Here is a 17255-nt window from a genome sequence, read left to right as displayed (position 1 = left end):
AAGAACATAAGAATTTGCCTCCGCTGGGTCCATCGCGCCCATCAGTCCGCACCCGCGGCGGCCCATCAGGTCCATGACCTGTCATGTTTACTTGATTTAGCCCTATGGCCCCCTTGTTTTTATCTTCACTCTTTCCATACTCTTATCTACCCTTATCTGTATCCCTCAATCCCCCTATCCTTCAGGAATCTTGCACCTTCTCTCCTGTGTTATACTCCCTTCCTGTCCAACCAATCCCCTCCACCCCGAGATCTGCCCCCTAATCCATCAGCGGCAGTGGAGGGCTAGCAGACGCAGGCTCTGAAGGCTTGTTTGCGGCCTGCCTCACTAAGGCTTCCCTCTGCCATATCATTAGTGATGCAGCAGAGGGAAGGCTCTTGTTCAAAGCCTGCATCTACTAGCTGTCCACTGCCACTGTTTTAGGTGGCCCCGGAGGTATGCCAGCATCACCGAGGAGGGTGGGGCTGTTCACTTAATCAGTGAGTCTGAATTTTGGGGAAAACATCAATTTACCATAGTGAATTGATTCAAAACAGCGAATCGAGCAACACTACCATGCACCACAGCTGTTTTCAAGTTTGAAGTTTTAGTGCGCGATACCACTTTACATACCTAAGCGGTTTACATCTTACAACAGTAAAAATTAAAAGGGGGTATTACATATAGGAATACACCGTTAGACAAAGTGGTGGGGAAGGAAACAAAAAAAGACATACTACGAATTTTATGTCTTGCTCTGGGTCTAGGTCTCATATGCCTCTTTAAAGAGAAAAGTTTTAAGCATCATAAGAACATAAGAAGTTGCCTCCGCTGGGTCAGACCAGAGGTCCATCGCGCCCAGCAGTCCGCTCCCGCGGCGGCCCATCAGGTCCATGACCTGTAAGGTGATCCTTGACTAAACCCTTTAATTCCCCCTTATCATTCTATCTATACCAGGGGTCTCAAAGTCCCTCCCCGAGGGCCGCTATCCAGTCGGGTCTCCAGGACTTCCCCAATGAATATGCATTGAAAGCAGTGCATGCACATAGATCTCATGAACTCATATCAGCTCTATGGCTGGTATATGCACTTGTGCCTAAACACAAATGCCATATACGCTGCAATGAGATCTTCAAAGAATACTTTTAAAAAGCACTTGCACTTAAGTTAAGTTTATTTATTCAACTATATGCACTTTATTGAAAAGACTTTGCATATTTTATGAATTTAAATTAGCACGCTGAAAATTCTTTCTTACTGGCAACAAAATGGTGCAATGATAGACTCTGAAAAACACAGTCAGGGGTTTGTCCCCGTTTGTGATTTTTGCCCCTTTGGTTCTGAGCACCATCATCAGTTTAAAGGATTTTAAACTCTGAGTGCCCCTTTTTTTGTTTTTTGATAAACACAAATGCATGCATACAGTATACCTGGTTATACAAGTATTCTAGAAAGAAAAGTATGTGCCTAGTTCACTTGATAGAACTGGATCAAAATAGGTGCCTAAGAACAGGCATCCTTTTATAGAATTGTCTTCATTTTACTTAAGAGTACATACAACAAAAAAAGTTCTTAAAATGAGTGAAAGAAATATTGGAGATGAAAAGTCATCAGAATGTTGACCTGAGGCCCCATCTTGTACAGTACATGTAAGAAGTTATACTTACGGTGCTAAGAAATAAAACTGAATAGAGTAGTATAGAAAGAAAGAAAAAGGGGAAAGGAAAAGGAAAAAAGGGATAGGATTTGATATACTGCCTTGGTTATATATAAGAAAGGGTTATAGCAGAGTAATTTAATATAAATTCACTCCAAAAACGCACCAGGAGCAGAAAATCAATTCAAATCACCTCATGAATCACAACTATAAAGCTTAGGGATTCATAATTAAAACTTAAAAACCCGCCCAAGTCAGTACTTGAACGACCTAAAAGATAGGTCGTCCAAGTGCCGATAATCAAACCGACATTTTGGACGTGTCAAGGAACTTTGTATGACTCTGAATGCCACTGTGCACCCAGAGCTGAAAGGGACATATCTGGAGGAGTGGTTAGGGTGGGATGTGGGCTGACCTAGTCATCCTGCAGGGATAATCAAATGCTTTACTAGACATCCTGGATGAAATTTAATTTCTTAACAAGACCAATCGGAACAGATAATTGACAATTAACATCTCATAATAGCTGGTTTTAAGAAAGGTTTGGACAAATTCCTCTGCTTGCTCTGGATTGGTAGTATGGAATGTTGCTGCTCTTTGTGTTTTGGCGAGGTACTAATGGCTTGGATTGGCCATTGTGAGAACGGGCTACTGGGCTTGATGAACCATTGCTCTGACCCAGTAAGGCTATTCTTATGTTCTTATGTTAATTGGCACTAATTAGAAGTTTTGCACACAGCTTGGTTGGCACATTCTAGAAAGTGGTGTGTGTCACTGCTAATGCTTGAAGCACAAAAGGAGGAATGGCTAGCAGTGGAGAATGGGCGAATCATGGGCATTCCTAAAAGTTAAGCACATTGATATAGAACAGTGGTTCACAACACATGGTATGCATACTCCATGGAATACGCGTACTACTGTGACTGCCATTACCACAGCTGCTGTGGCAGGGCTTTTAAGGAATCAACTCAAAATATGTTGACTAAGGAACTCATTTTCAAAGCAGAAGTCCCCCCAAAAAACAGCATAAAGTGGCACTTGGATGCTTTTATTGCCAAAACATGCAGGTGCCAATTTTCAAAACTGACTTTTTAGATGTCTTGCATGTCATTTTTCCTTCAGTATGTGTATAACATAAGGGTATGTGTTAGAGATATGTTTTTGGCAGGATTAGGGTGGCCTTAGGAATTGGACTTGTGAACCCTGTTCTGAGGTCTGGCTGGGCCCAAACCTTGTTACTTGACTGGAAAAAAGACTTTTACAGACTGCGTCACAGTCCACGGATGGCATTTTAGATCCTGTCAGCCACAGACCCATCTCAAGTGTTTTGTCTGTTGAATAAAGAGATTGTTTTTTTGCATGATTGGCCCTGTGAATTAACAGGACTCAGGGCTTTGAGTTAATAAACAGTTGTTTTTTCCCCCCTTTTATAAGTGCATCTGGCTGTATTTGCACAGGTCCATACCCAACCCTTGCTACTGCTATTACAGACACCTAAGTACTGCTCTGCACTCAGCTGAAATTACATAGTGTGTATTTGCAAGGGAGAATATACAAGGCTGCAGTGCAGTAGCATAGCCAGACCTATTATGTTGGGTGGACCTTTCCACATTTCCCCTCGCCACATACTTTATCCTGCATCTTGCCTTTTATTCTTCCTCCTCTGGATCTGGTATTTGCTACTGTTGCCACGCACAGCCCCCACCATTGTACCTCACCTCCTGGGTGGCGGCGGCATATATTCACTTCTTGTGCCAGCTCTGCAGGATTCTGTCTGCCATGTCCCTCCAGAGAGACAACAGGGAAGTGACATCAATAAGGGTGAAGCGTAGCAAAGGGAAGCCTGTGGAGCTGGTACAGGCAGTGGATGCTTATCACTGCCCCTACCTGCAAAGGTGATAAGGTACACCAGGGAGTGGGAGGTTTAAAAGAGGGGGGGGTGTCTATGCTGTGGGTCAGGGGAAATCTATGCTGTGGGCTGGTGAACAGGGCAAATGCTGGCTCCACATGTGGGAGAGAGGGGAGAAAGGCAAACATGGGTGTGTGTTTGAGAGGGAGAGAAGGGAAGAAGGCAGGTGGGATATGCGAGAGAGAGAAAGACAGGTGGGATGTGAATGTGAACAAACTTGCCATAGTGACCATGTTTCATTTTCCCAGAGAAAAGATGAAACTCTATCAGTCACTAAAGGCATGTAGGAGTGGTCTAGTGGTTAGAGCAGCTGCCTCAGCATCCCGAGATTATGAGTTCAATTCTCACTGCAGCTCCTTGTGACTCTGGGCAAGTCAATTAACACGTCATTGCCCTATGTAAACCACACAGAAAAAGAGGTATATATTAAGTCTCATCCCCTTGTGGATATCATCCTTTTCTCCTGTTTTTATAAATAGGCCCAGTCTAAGGGCTCCTTTTACTAAGGTGCGCTAACGTTTTTAGCGCATGCACAAAATTACCGTGCGCTAAACTGCGCAGTATGCTTCTAGAATAACGCCAGCTCAATGCTGGCATTAAGGTTTAGCGTGCGCAGCAATTTAGCGCGCACTATTCTACGCATTAAGGCCCTAACACACCTTTATAAAAGAAGCCCTAAGTGTCATTGTTCATTTTCACTAAATTTGTAAGAATTAAGTGGCTTGCAGATTAATCTGCGGGCTTATAACGCTGGATGAGCCAGCGAAGATTGGTTTTTTTGGGGAGGGAAAGGGTTAATTAAATAGTAGTAGGTAGGTAGGAGGATGAGTAGTGGGTTCTTAGGCAAGTTAGGTAAGGGGAGGGGTGGAAGTAAGAAGGTAGGGATAGGTGTAGGTGAAAGCGGGCGAGGATTGGATGGGAAAAGGGGCTCGAGGATTGATGGAGTTTTCTGAGGAGATTTGGCGGGCAGTGGAGAATTAGGGGTTTGGAGGGAGTGGGGAAGGTTAGGGTTGGAGGAGTAAATTGTCCCACCCTCCCCTTCCCTATTTTGGGGGTTCTCTCTTTGGTGGGTTTTTGTTTTGGGTAGGGGGGAAGGGTTGGTCGCAGTTTGGTTGCGGATAAAATTCTATGTTGGGGAAACAATTTTTGGATCAGTGTGGCTATGCAACAGATTTGGTGACTAAATTTGTAAGTGCTCATGTGCGATACCGCCATGGGTGGCGGCTGGACTCTGCAGCACCGCAAGTCTTGCAGTAAGGGAATTGGGGAATGGGGGAGAATTTTGGAAGAGGTGCTAGTTCGAATTTTGAGAATAAGCTACACTGTTTTTGAAAATGTTGATAAGTTGATTTTATTAAGGTTTGTTCTCAATGAAAATGAATCTGTGGCCCATTTTTTGCCACTATATGCGAGTTGGTGTATTTTATTGTGAACAATCTGAGTGTGGTGCGAATTCCAGTGTTACATGCCACCTGTCAAAGGGTCAGTTTATATGAGGCTGAAATATAACAGATCATACCAAGTATGCCTTAGTCTGTACGCTAGTTGCAGTGACCTGTATTTGTTCTGTATGTTGCTTAGGCTCCCTTTTATGAAGCTGCGTTAGGGTTTATTTTTATCACAGGCTGCTGCAGTAAAAGCTCCGATGCTCATAGAATTCCTATGAGCGTCGGAGCTTTTACCGCAGTGACTCGCAATAAAAAAACTCTAACGCAGCTTCATAAAAGGGGGCCTTAGTTAGGTTACTGTTTAACAATAAAATGTCCATTTCTAAATCTGCTGCTTGTAGCTTGGGGGCACTTCATTGAAAATTTTTTGATCTAGGCCGGGATACTTGGCTTGAAGAAGTTAGGAAACACTGGTATAGAATATGTCCGATCTACTCACAACTTAGGCACAGGTATTTAGGCCTGGTTTTTCTTGACCTAAATGGGTGTGCCTAAATGTTAATGACGCATACAGCTGCTAGTACGATTCTATATATGGTACATGCCTTTTACATAAATGCAGTTCTAATCAGCATCAATTTATTGGGGACTATACAGTACATAGAATCATGTATATATTCTAAACATTTACATACATGGATGTAAATATGAGTTCTTAGGTTATAGAATTTCCTCAAAACTGTTCAATAGTATGTTATGTGACTGATATTTTTGAAAGCACAAAATATATATTTTAATGATTTTTACCTCCTCCCCATCTCAAACATCTTGCCAAATCATTGCCGGTCCCAAGAGGAAGGATAGCAACTGCAGGATGCTGTGGCAGATTTGCTTTGTCTGAGGATAAGGAAGAAGAAAGATATATCTTTAAATAATAAGGAAAAAGTTTCATCACTAAAAACTTATCTCAACTGTCAACATTTTATGATATATTATACTTATACAGCACCCTCCTTCCATGCAATTCCAAACCAAAGTGATTTACAACAAACAAATAATACAATCAGATATATAGTAATTATGAAATGCATCAGGGAAGTACAATTAATCAATAAAAGAGATTACCTACATTAATAATTTACAAAGAACTCATACAAGCTTCACGGTAACTAGGGAAAGACAAAGCTACTAAACCATATCTCAAAAATTCAACACAGCAATAAACATTCAATAACAAAAACAACCCACCTAATCCTGTCTTCATATTGGCTTTAGTCTTACTCAGTACCTTAAATAATGACTAAACCTCCTTCAGCCCACCCCCACCCCCATACATAAGTTTGGTTAGATGATATGATTCGACGAACTGCATCTTATTGCACTTTTAGGAAATTAGTTAAGACTTATTTGTTTGATAAATTTGTTACTTGATTAATGATTATATCATAGTACTCATACTATAGGTTTTTTTTAATGATATATTGTACTGTGTCTTCTCATGTCTTCTTACTTTGTGAACAGCCTAGAACTCTTTGGGTGTTGGCGGTATAGAAAAATAAAGTTATTATTATTATTAATAAATATGAGCATAAAAGTAGCTAAAGTTGGATTGAAAGTGAGCTCTTATCCAAGCTGGATGCTTGAGTAGTGTGCTCACCAGGTAGACTAAAAATATCTTCCTTAAAGTTTTCTTTCCTTACTTTGGTAAGACCTCATTCATATACCAACGTGCCCCTTCTTCCTCCCTTCCTGTCCAAATGTGATCCTCCTCCCCCGTTTTGTGTCCCAACACAACCCTCATCGTCTTTCCCTCAATTCTGCATCCCAAATTTGTGTCTCCTGCGGGTGTTTACCTCCTCTGACTGACTCCCTCCTCCCATCTAGGTTCTCTCTGCAAAGCCATGGCTGCGGTTCCTGCACGCAGCTGACACAGCAGTTTGACCCTTCGTGCCTCCCCTGGGTGTTTACCTCTTATGGTTGGCTCTCTCCTTCCAGTAGCAATTCTGTTCACAAAGTCACAGCTGCTAGTTCTTGCACTCGGCTCGCATCTGACCCGGAAGCCTTCTGAGGAAAGGCTTCCAGGTCAGCCACAAGCTTCGTGCAGGAACCAGTGGCTTCATGAACAAGAGAAGTGTAGAAGTCTACAGGAGAAGTATAGACTACTGGAGAAGTGTAGAAGCCTATGCCTATGGAAGACTATGGAAATACTGCTCAGTGAAATCAAATGAAGCTGCAACTGCGTTCTTAAGTACGAGTCGTTCTTAAGTTGGGCATCTGTAACTCGGTGATTGTTATGGGCAAGTTGTTTTGTCATTTGCTGTGTATGTACGTTTATTTGTTTTATTATGTACCTACATTTTGTATAGCCCGCCTTGGATAAAGGTGGGCTAGAATTGATAATAAACTAACACGGCAGAGTGAATTCCCCAGCGGTCAAGGCCGAAGCAGCCTGTTTAGAGTGCTGCCGGCCCAACGCTGCTTTGGATGAAGTTACAGTATGTAGGGCTCGCTTGCGGTTGGTGGGGTTCGGATGGGAGGGAAGGATGGAGGATCAGGCATGGTTGAAGAGGATCAGGGTTGAAGAGTTGCTGCCGGTGAATCCCGGCACTAGGGCTTACTTTGGGGGTGGGTCTTATTTTTGGGGAAACATGGTGTATATACAATATATATAAATATACACACACTAATATAAAATTGCACTTCATATGGGACATAGCATATGCTGATGTCTATTACTGCATAGTAGCACAGCAGCACCTTTTAGTAAATTTAGCTCTGTTGTACTTATTTCTTTTTTATCTTTATATAACCATCTTTGGGAAAAGTCGACTAAAGTCACCAGAAACAAACAAACAAAAAGTTTTAATGAATTCTGTTTGAGCAAACAATTTGTTATATAACAGTCCAAACTAGAGAGTTGTGCGGGGACAGAAATCACAACCATCCCCGCCCGTCCCCGCCAGAATCCTCTCCGTCCCAACCCATACCCGCAAGGAATTACCTCGATCCCTGCCCATCCCCATAAAAAGCAGCAATTACTTCTGACAGGATCATCAATTCCACAGTTTCTTTTGTGTTTGCGCTGCTGTTTTCCTTGTGGAATCTCTTTGGTGGAACCCTTTTTTTGTTTTCTGTTCAGGTAATTAACTTATAAAGCCCCTCTTTTACTAAGGCTGACGTGTACATTATATTATATGGACGAACCCTGCTTCCAAAGCCTTCCATTCCCGTGGGAGTCCCGTTGGCTAGAGGGGGGTCCCCTTGGGAGTCCCGTGGGTTAGGGGGGATTCCCGTGGGACCCCCGCGGGAGCCGTGGGATTCCCACAATCCCTGTTCCCGTGCAGACCTCTAGTCCAAACCCCATCCTTGTATGTAAGGAAAACAATAAAGTTACAGAAGTTCAACATATCATTTTTGCAGACTGCTTATGGAACCTTGACATGAAACATCGGCCATTCTCAACATTTTGGGTCTATTACTTTAGTCATCTTTTCCCAAAGATGGCCATAAATATTATCTTATGTACTGAAATCAGAAAATAGGAGTTGATAAACCCCTTTACAGTAAATTACTTTACCTATACAGTCCAAAATCCAACCCACAGTTCCATCTCCTCCACATGCAAGAACTCTGAAATCTGCAACATCTCGGAAAAAATTCAGCCTGAAAAAAAATAGACAAAATATATTTTTTTTAATTTAAATTTACCATGATTTAAAAAGGATTATTGATTATAAATAAGGTTCTCTACTTTTATGAATAATAACAACCTGGACCCCTGAGGTTAGAAGTGCTTTCTGAAACACGGACCGTGTCGGGTCATGTTTCTTCATAAAAGAGAACCACCCTTTATTTGGAATGCTATATTGCATTTTTTTTCCAATAAAAATTTTGTACCTTGTACATCATATCTGCAGGTTTTTTCCTTGTTTTTGTTGTTTGATTTTTCACTGCAGACTTGTTGGATTGTTCTTTTGTTTTATATAAAATTCTAGGTCATATTTGGCTATTGGCACTGAATATCCAGGTCTATGGAAAATCACTGTAACCAAAACACAAAGCACCTAATATTTAGGTAACACACATTTACACCAGCCACAGAGCTGCTATATGTTTAAGCACCTGAAAGTATTCTGTAAGTTATGTTTATGTTTATTAAAATGTAACATTCCCTGTAAGCTAACAACTGATCTAACTAGCTATGTGTGTATGTGGGGGGCCCTGCTTATGTTTCGTCTATGCCCTGCTTCTGTATGCACTCACCTTGCAACTGTCTAAGAGAGTATATATATACAGAATCCAATAAACAAGAGAAGAAAGGGCCAGGTCTTCAAACTTTAATAGCAACCAGAGGTACAAATCAAATTAACGAGTCAATCAATCAGTCATAAAAACATCTGACAAGTCACAGGATTAGACACGCAACATGTTTCGGCTAAAATGCCTGCATCAGGAGTCCATACATATCCTGATAACAACAAACCAATTATGAAAACCAATTCCGTAAGGAAAAAGGAATTGAAGGCGCATGAGGCACGTTGAACCTTCTATAGAATAACACATACGTGGAATACTGGCATGCACATGTACTGACATTCTAAACATTAGCATGTGTAACGCATGTGTAAATGTCAGCACCCAATTTATAAAACTGCCCGATGTAGGGCCTTTATAATATGGGGATAACATATGTGCTTTCCCTAACTAGGTGCTATTATAAAATAACTCTTGAAGTTATATCCTTTTAGTTTAAAAGATTCAGTAAAAGTTTTAAGGTGTTTATCTCTGTCTCTTGAGTCAGAGCAGATATGGTGGTATTGTGTAGCTTGGCTATGTACTGTATAATGGATTTTTTTGTATGTGAGGGGTAGAAGCTGGAATTGTAGAGATAGCTCCATTTGTCTGTAAGTTTCCTGTATACAAATGTCTGTATTGTACAGTAGACTCTCAGCTGACCGGCACCCATGGGGATTGATAGATGCCGAATAAATGTAGTTTCTGGTTGCTGACATCGGAAAGACTTCTGGTCGGCTGTGTGCTGTGGCAGGGCAGGTAGGGAAAAGGCAGTGGCGTACCAAGGGGGGGCGGGGAGGGTGACCGACAACAGGCCCGGTTTGACAAACCTCCCTGCCCTGTAGCCGTGAATCTAAATTACTTTCTTACAGCAGCTTCAATACTCCAGCTGCTGTAAGAAGGTAATTTAGATTTGCGGCTACAGGGCAGGGAGGTTTATCGGACCGGGCCTGTTCTGTTGTCAGTTGGGCGGGGAAGCGCCACAAAGGTAAGGGGCAGGGAGGTAGAAAGGGAGGAAAGGTGGAGTGGAGAGGAAAAGACGCTTAAGGTAAAACTGAGGGGGGAGAAGGACGCTGAAAGCACTGGGGAAGACAAAGGGGTGGAGAAGGACGCTGAAAGGACATGGGGAAGACAGGGGGGGGAAGGACGCTGAAAGGACATGGGGAAGACGGGGGGAGAAGGACGCTGAAAGGACATGGGGAAGACAGAGGGGGGAGAAGGACACTGAAAGCATATGGGGAAGACAGAGGGGGGAGAAGGATGCTGACAGGACATGGGGAAGATGGGGGGGAGAAGGACGCTGAAATGAAATGGGGAAGAGAGAGTGGGGAAAAGAAGCTGGCAGGGAAGAAGACAGAGATGCCAGACTATGGGGGGAGCGGAGGGAAGAAGATGGGTGCCAGACCAATTTGGAAGGGGGGAGAAAGGGAGAGGCACAGTAACAGAGCAAATGGAAGACGCAGAGAGAAGAGAGACAGTGGATGGAAGGAATTGAATGAGAACATGAGGAAAGCAGAAACCAGGCAACAAAGGTAGGAAAAAAATTATATTTCTTTCTTTTTTTTTTTTTTTTTTGCTTTAGGATAAAGTAGTAGATTAGTTGTGTTGATAAAAATTAATAAACATTAGAGGCTCTGGTAGAAACCCGTTTACAAAGTATGTATTCTTCCCAATTAATATTTCCAAATTAATAAAGTCTTTTTGCTTATTTGTAAATGGGTTTCTACCAGAGCCTTTAATTCAGTAGCATAATTAAATGAAATAACTATTTCTGTAGTTTATAGGGACGGGTGGGGATGGAGGGGATTCCTCGCGGGGACGGGTGGGGACGGAGGGGATTCCTCTCGGGGACGGGTGAGGACGGAGGGATTCCTCGCGGGGACAGGTGGGGATGGGTGGGATTCCTCACGGGGACGGGTGGGACTTTGGCGGGGATGGGTGGGGACGGGTGGGATTTCTGTCCCCGTGCAACTCTCTACTCTAGACTCAATCAGCAACCAGTGTAGTTCCTAATAAAAAGGAGTAATATGCTCCCATTTTTTTAAAACCAAAAATGAGTCGAACTGCAGTATTTTGAACCACTTTCAATTTTTTAAGAATTTTCTTATAGGCACCCAAATATATAATATTACAGTAGTCGAGAATGCTTAAGACAGAAGACTGCACTAACAGACGAAAATAAGCTTCCTCAAAATATTTCTTAATGGTGCGAAGCTTCCAAAGCACCGAAAAACATTTCTTAAGTAACAAATCAGTATGTAGTTCCAATGTAAGATGTCTATCCAAAGTCACTCCCAATATTTTTATGGACTGTTCTATATTATAATCCAAACCATTCACTTGTATCATTGTTTCTTTGATCTTATCATTAGGGGTTGCAAGAAAAAATTTTGTTTTTTCCGCATTTAATTTCAATTTAAAAGCGGTCATCCAGAGTTCAATCTGACTCAGATAACAAGCAAATTAATGGGATGACAATAGTAATGTCATCCGCATAGATGTAAAACTTAAGCTTTAAGCTTTACAAAAGATTTCCCAAGGAGACCAGATAGAAAAGCCTTACGAGTCCTTCCTTATTGATTCTAAGCAAAATCGAGGGGTTTTGACTCAAATAGAGGCTTAAAAAAAAAAATCAAGAAATCCAAGATGACCATCACAGCAGTGATTCTGGTTTCAAAAAAGGCCCAGAGTGAAAATTGTAAAATCAAAATATGTCAAAAAAGGGTTTCTGGAGGTGGGGAACCCTATCTCTGGTCCCAGAAACCTCCAAAACCACAAAATTTAGACCCCCCTCCCCAATTTTCCCCTTAAGCTATAATAGCCTTATTTACAGTGCTATGTGGAGTCCATCCGTGTCAGCTTAAGAGCCTGTAGCTGGGAAGCTGGAGAAGACTGTGCCTCAAATTGTACACTGACAGTGTGATTTTATGGCAGCTAGTCTGAGTGATATCGGATTGAGACTCAAATCCCATACACTCCTCGTATCATGATGGGAGCAGAAAAAAACAAAACAAAACATAGCCGGCTCCAATAAAGCCCAAACAGCCAGACATGGAGCCAAATAGCCTGTGTTCAAGCATATGAGCAAGCTACTGGGCAATGGACCTTGAACTCCAAAAATATTAATGCAGACTGGCCTCAAACTTCGGATGTGAAATAAACCCAAAAATAATTGAAAAAAAAACAAAAGCACAGAGCAGGTCAGAAAGACATCTTTTAAACTTGCTTGCACAAGGAAAACTGAAGGAGCATGGAACAGCCCTCTAGGAAGGAGGCAGAGTCAAAAGATGTGTGACATCTTTCTGCAGCAACTTTTGGGTTCAGGGTCAGGGTCAGGGTTCAGGGTTCAGGACTACTAGACACAATGCACTAGAAAGCAGAATTCTGTACTGTTTATAATCTCTTCAGTAGAAATTTGGAACATCACAGATAAATTATGTCCTAGAAATGTGAAAATTGGTTATTCAAAGTATCTATGAATGGCTCTTAACTTTCTCAGCAACCCAAAAGATTTTTTGATAACATTATTTATCTAGTGGTCCATTAATATCTAGTTGTATTCAATACCCTTGCTTGAGTATCAAATTTATAACAATTATCAAAGGGCAACAACACTTCTGATTATATTCTGAGGGCCATTCATTATAACATGCATTCATTATTGTGAAGGGCACAGTACAGTACCTCTCACTTGTGAATTAGCCCCCCTTTTACAAAACCGCGGAAACGGTTTTTAGCGCAGGCCAGGGCGCTGAATGCTCTGCAGTGCTCCCAATGCACATAGGAAAACTGCTTCTGCAATTTTGTAAAAAGGGGGAGGGTAGGTTTTAATGAATATAACCTTTTAATGGAGGATAGATGCCAACCTATTGCATAGTTTCAAAATACTGGTTTTATTAAAAAATAAAAATAAAAATCTTCCTAGTAGTGCTTCCCATTCAGGTTATAACCAATTTAACATTCTTAACTTTAAATTTATGGCTCCTTTTATGAAGGTGCGCTAGGGTTTTTAGCGCACACACAAAATTACTGCACGGTAGCTGAAAATCTACCACCTCCTGGAAAGGTAGAGGCAGTAGTGGCTAGCGCCCTCAGGAATTTAACACGCGCTATTGCGTGCGTTCAGGCCCGAGCGCACCTTTGTAAAGGAGCCCTTTAACATTGCACTGAAAAATCACAGTTCAACTGCTTCAAGATATTCAACCTTAAAAGTAATATCAATACATATTATTATACTCTAATCTTTTTAAATTAAAAAAATATTTGATATGAGTCAGGCATGTACTGTGCTCTGAACAAAAAATAGAATGTAGGAAACCTTTAGAAAATAAATCATGAAGCGTGCAGAGTCAAGAATAACAGAATTCTCGAGCTTCATCACCTATGACTGGAAGGTCAAAAGGCAGCTTCACATAAAACTCACTTTTAAGAGTTGATGCTGCAGCAGTACCTACCGTGTTTCCCCCATTATAGGACCTCCTCCTTTAGTAAGACACCCCCCTTTTTTTCCCCACCTGGGAAATATAAGCCCCCCCCCCCCCCCGAAAATAAGGCACTATTTGGCAAGCATGTCTTGGCAATCCAGAGTACTGGTACAGTACCGTATGCGTGGCCGCGTCTAATTTAACCCGATTCTCTAAAGACGCCGGTTACAGAATCGGCGTTTAGTATAGGACGCCTCTCCCGGGCGGCCTGCCTGGGGAGCATTTTTTTTTTTAAAACGTGCATCCCGATTGGCTGATTAGACAGCTGTAGGACGTCTACAGCTGCCTAAAATCGGGACGCACTTTTGGAGAATCAGGGCCTTAAATGTTTTTCTGGTTTGTGATACAGTTTTTTCTGGTTTGTGATAACCTGTACCATATACAGGTAATAAATGTCTTTTTTTCAGCAATAAATGTGTACTGTATTCTTCTTCATGGAAAAATAAGACATCCCCCTGAAAATAAGACCTTGTGCATATTTTGGAGTTTTTAAAAATATAAGACAGTGTCATATATTCGGGGAAACAGGGTAGTAAATCCACTCAGTGAACACTCCAAAAAAGTTTTTCTAGGACGTCTAGGGGAAATTCAAGTATATTTGTTGAAATTTATCACAGATTTGACAGTTTATACAAATCCGCATTAGAATTTTCTACTGTGGATTTCCCCAAATTTATGAATCTACACTAGGGTTTTACAAAATCATTAGAGACTAACTTGGAGAACATATTGGCAGATACCCTGAATTAGTTCAGTCTTTTGTGATATTCCCACTTTTTTTTTAATGCTTGAGGCAGCATTGGAAATTTCAAAAAGGGAATTGAAAATCACAGAGATACTGAAAGACTAACCATCAGCCTAAGAACAAGCTATACCAGAAAATCATTTCTCAGTAAAAAAAAAAATTCAATATGTGTCTTTATAGACCATTTGTTATGCTTCTGCATACTGCACATCAGTTCAAAAATAGTACGTATAAAATGGGGTCAAGTGACACATAATTGAGATTACCCCCAATAGATTAAATTGATATTTGAAGGAATTCACTTAACATATTTGCTCCACAGCCAGTTCATGGCTGCATGGTAAATGCTGTGGATGATCCCCTATTTGACTCTAGTGTTGGTCAGTTGAAACTAGAGATGTTATGAGGGGGAAGGGAAGGGTGGGAGTAGGGATGTATCTTTGCATGAGGATGACACCTAGATGTTATTAGAGCCCATGATTATAGGGTTCCAAAAGGAGCCAGAATACAGGGCCCTTAGCCCAAGATGGTTACCCTAATGACTGAAACCTGTTTATTGGAATAGGAGTGGGGGTGAATGTAAAACTGAGAAAAATTTCCCAGATAGTGCAAATAAAAACTAATAGTGCCAAATCTCAGCCTGTATTTAATAGCACTGCAAGGAAAAGGAGAAGGGGAAAAGTGCACAATCAATATTTAAAAAATACATTTGTACCTCGGAATCCGAACGCCCCAGAACTCGAATGTTTTGGAATCCAAACAAATTTTGCCCCAGAATCCGAACTCTGCTTTGGAATCCGAACGCCCTGCACATTGTATGTGTGTGTTTCTGCTCCAGAATCTGAATGCTGCTTTGGAATATTTGTTAATATTTTACCTTAAAATCCAGTGTATTTACTGTTAAAATTTGAGTTTGTGGGACCCAGGAACGGATTAATCCAGTTTCTATTATTTTCAATGGGAAAAATTGTCTTGGAACTCGAACGCTTTGGAACTCGAACGGGATTCTGGAATGGATTAAGTTCGGATTCCAAGACATCACTGTACTATGGTCCCGATGTGCTAAGATTTTGTTTTCCTGAATGTCAGAGCACTGGCATGAAATCTGGCTATTTAGTGGTTAAAATGAAATCTGTAGCACTGGCACAACTAAAGCAGTACAGTTTGCAAAAGTATTTTAACTAATAATTAGTCATAGACTTACCCTGGCATTGGTCCAATCCCAGCAAGACCATAAACTTGACGTGGGTTTAAAAGATACTGAAATTTTCTGTATATTCTGCAGCAGTAGAAAGGAAAAAAAAAAATAAAGTAGTGATACTATAACTTATCTGGCTTTTCTTCTCCAGGCATCTCATAACAATTAAGTAGTTGCTGGGGAAGTCATAAAGCAGAAGTACACCATTGACCAAAAAATATTTAAGTTTAATTTCAGCCAAAATCCCATTTTTATAGAACATGAATTAATGTAACCAGTAAGTCAACAATAATGGAAACAAATATATTGGGCCAGGTCTATGTAAAAAATAGGAGAAGGAGCCTATGCACTAAAACTTAACATATATACCCTGGTCAGTTAGAATGCACAAAAAATAGCATCCAATGAATGAAGCCATGGATGAATATTAAAACAATATGAAAACACTTTAGCATGCATGCACATGTAAATACAGGGAAGCCAAAGGCAAGTGCAAATTGCTGACCTGCTGTTAATGATCTGTAACCTGTCGCTAAAATCATCTGTAGTACCTGAAGATTGGAGGGTGGCCAATGTTACGTCAATTCTTCAAAAAAAAGGGCTCCAGAGGAGATCCGAGAAATTTCAGACCAATAAGCCTCACTTCAGTGCCAAACAAAATGGTAGAAACAATTATAACATAAAATTGTGGAACACATAAACAAATATGATTTAATGAGACAGAGTCAGCATGGGTTCAGCCGAGGGAGATCTTGCCTCACAAATTTTCTTGACTTCTTTGAAGGTGTGAATAAACATGTGGATAAAGGTAAGCCGGTTGATATAGTGTATCTAGATTTTCAGAAAGCTTTTGATAAAGTTCCTCACGAGAGGCTCCTGAGAAAATTAAAGTGTCATGGGATAGGTGGCAAAGTTCAGTTGTGGATTAAGAATTGGTTATCAGATAGAAAACAGAGGGTAGGGTTAAACGGTCATTTTTCTCAATGGAGGAGAGTAAACAGTGGAGGGCCGCAGGGATATGTACTGGGACTGGTGCTATTTAACTTATTTATAAATGATCTGGAAACTGGAACGACGAGTTAGGTGATTAAATTTGCAGATGACACTAAACTGTTCAAAGTTGTTAAAACGCATGCGGATTGTGAAAAATTGCAGTTGAACCTTAGGAAATTGGAAGACTGGGCATCCAAATGGCAGATGAAATTTAATGTGGACAAATGCAAAGTGATGCATATTGGGAAGAATAACCGGAATCACAGTTACCAGATGTTAGGGTCCACCTTGGGGATTAGCACTCAGGAAAAGGATCTGGGTGTCATCATAGACAGTACGATTAAATCTTCCGCCCAATGTGCAGCAGCGGCCAAAAAAGCAAATAGGATGCTAGGAATTATTAAAAAAGGGATGGTTAACAAGACTAAGAATGCTATAATGCCCCTGTATCGCTCCATGATGCAACCTCATCTGGAGTATTGCGTTCAATTCTGGTCTCCTTATCTCAAGAAAAATATAGTGGCACTAGAAAATATGAATTGTCTGTGGCTCTATGGTTAAAGCACTGCTTAATTTTCTAATCAAATCTTATCTAATCTTTGGTCTTTA

The 17255-nt window shown here is 41.0% G+C and overlaps 1 protein-coding gene across 9 annotated transcripts in view; it reads right to left on the bottom strand.

Moving 5' to 3' along the window:
* The window catches only part of DGKB (diacylglycerol kinase beta), a 733919-nt gene that overhangs the window by 350701 nt on the left and 365963 nt on the right, over window positions 1–17255 (bottom strand). For 8 of the 9 annotated variants that reach the window (XM_033930985.1, XM_033930986.1, XM_033930984.1 and 5 more), the window contains 3 exons: window positions 15660–15734; window positions 8511–8596; window positions 5741–5830 (listed from right to left, as the gene is read on the bottom strand). In XM_033930985.1, coding sequence (XP_033786876.1) covers window positions 5741–5830; window positions 8511–8596; window positions 15660–15734 — 251 coding nt within the window. The remainder of the gene's footprint in view (window positions 1–5740; window positions 5831–8510; window positions 8597–15659; window positions 15735–17255) is intronic. The other variant, XM_033930988.1, reaches the window with a different exon arrangement.

The sequence above is a fragment of the Geotrypetes seraphini genome, chromosome 2 (genome assembly GCF_902459505.1).
Source record: "Geotrypetes seraphini chromosome 2, aGeoSer1.1, whole genome shotgun sequence".
NCBI lineage: Eukaryota > Metazoa > Chordata > Amphibia > Gymnophiona > Dermophiidae > Geotrypetes > Geotrypetes seraphini.
The sequence above is the reverse complement of the archived record's forward strand: the minus strand, read 5'-3'. Positions and strand labels throughout refer to the sequence as shown.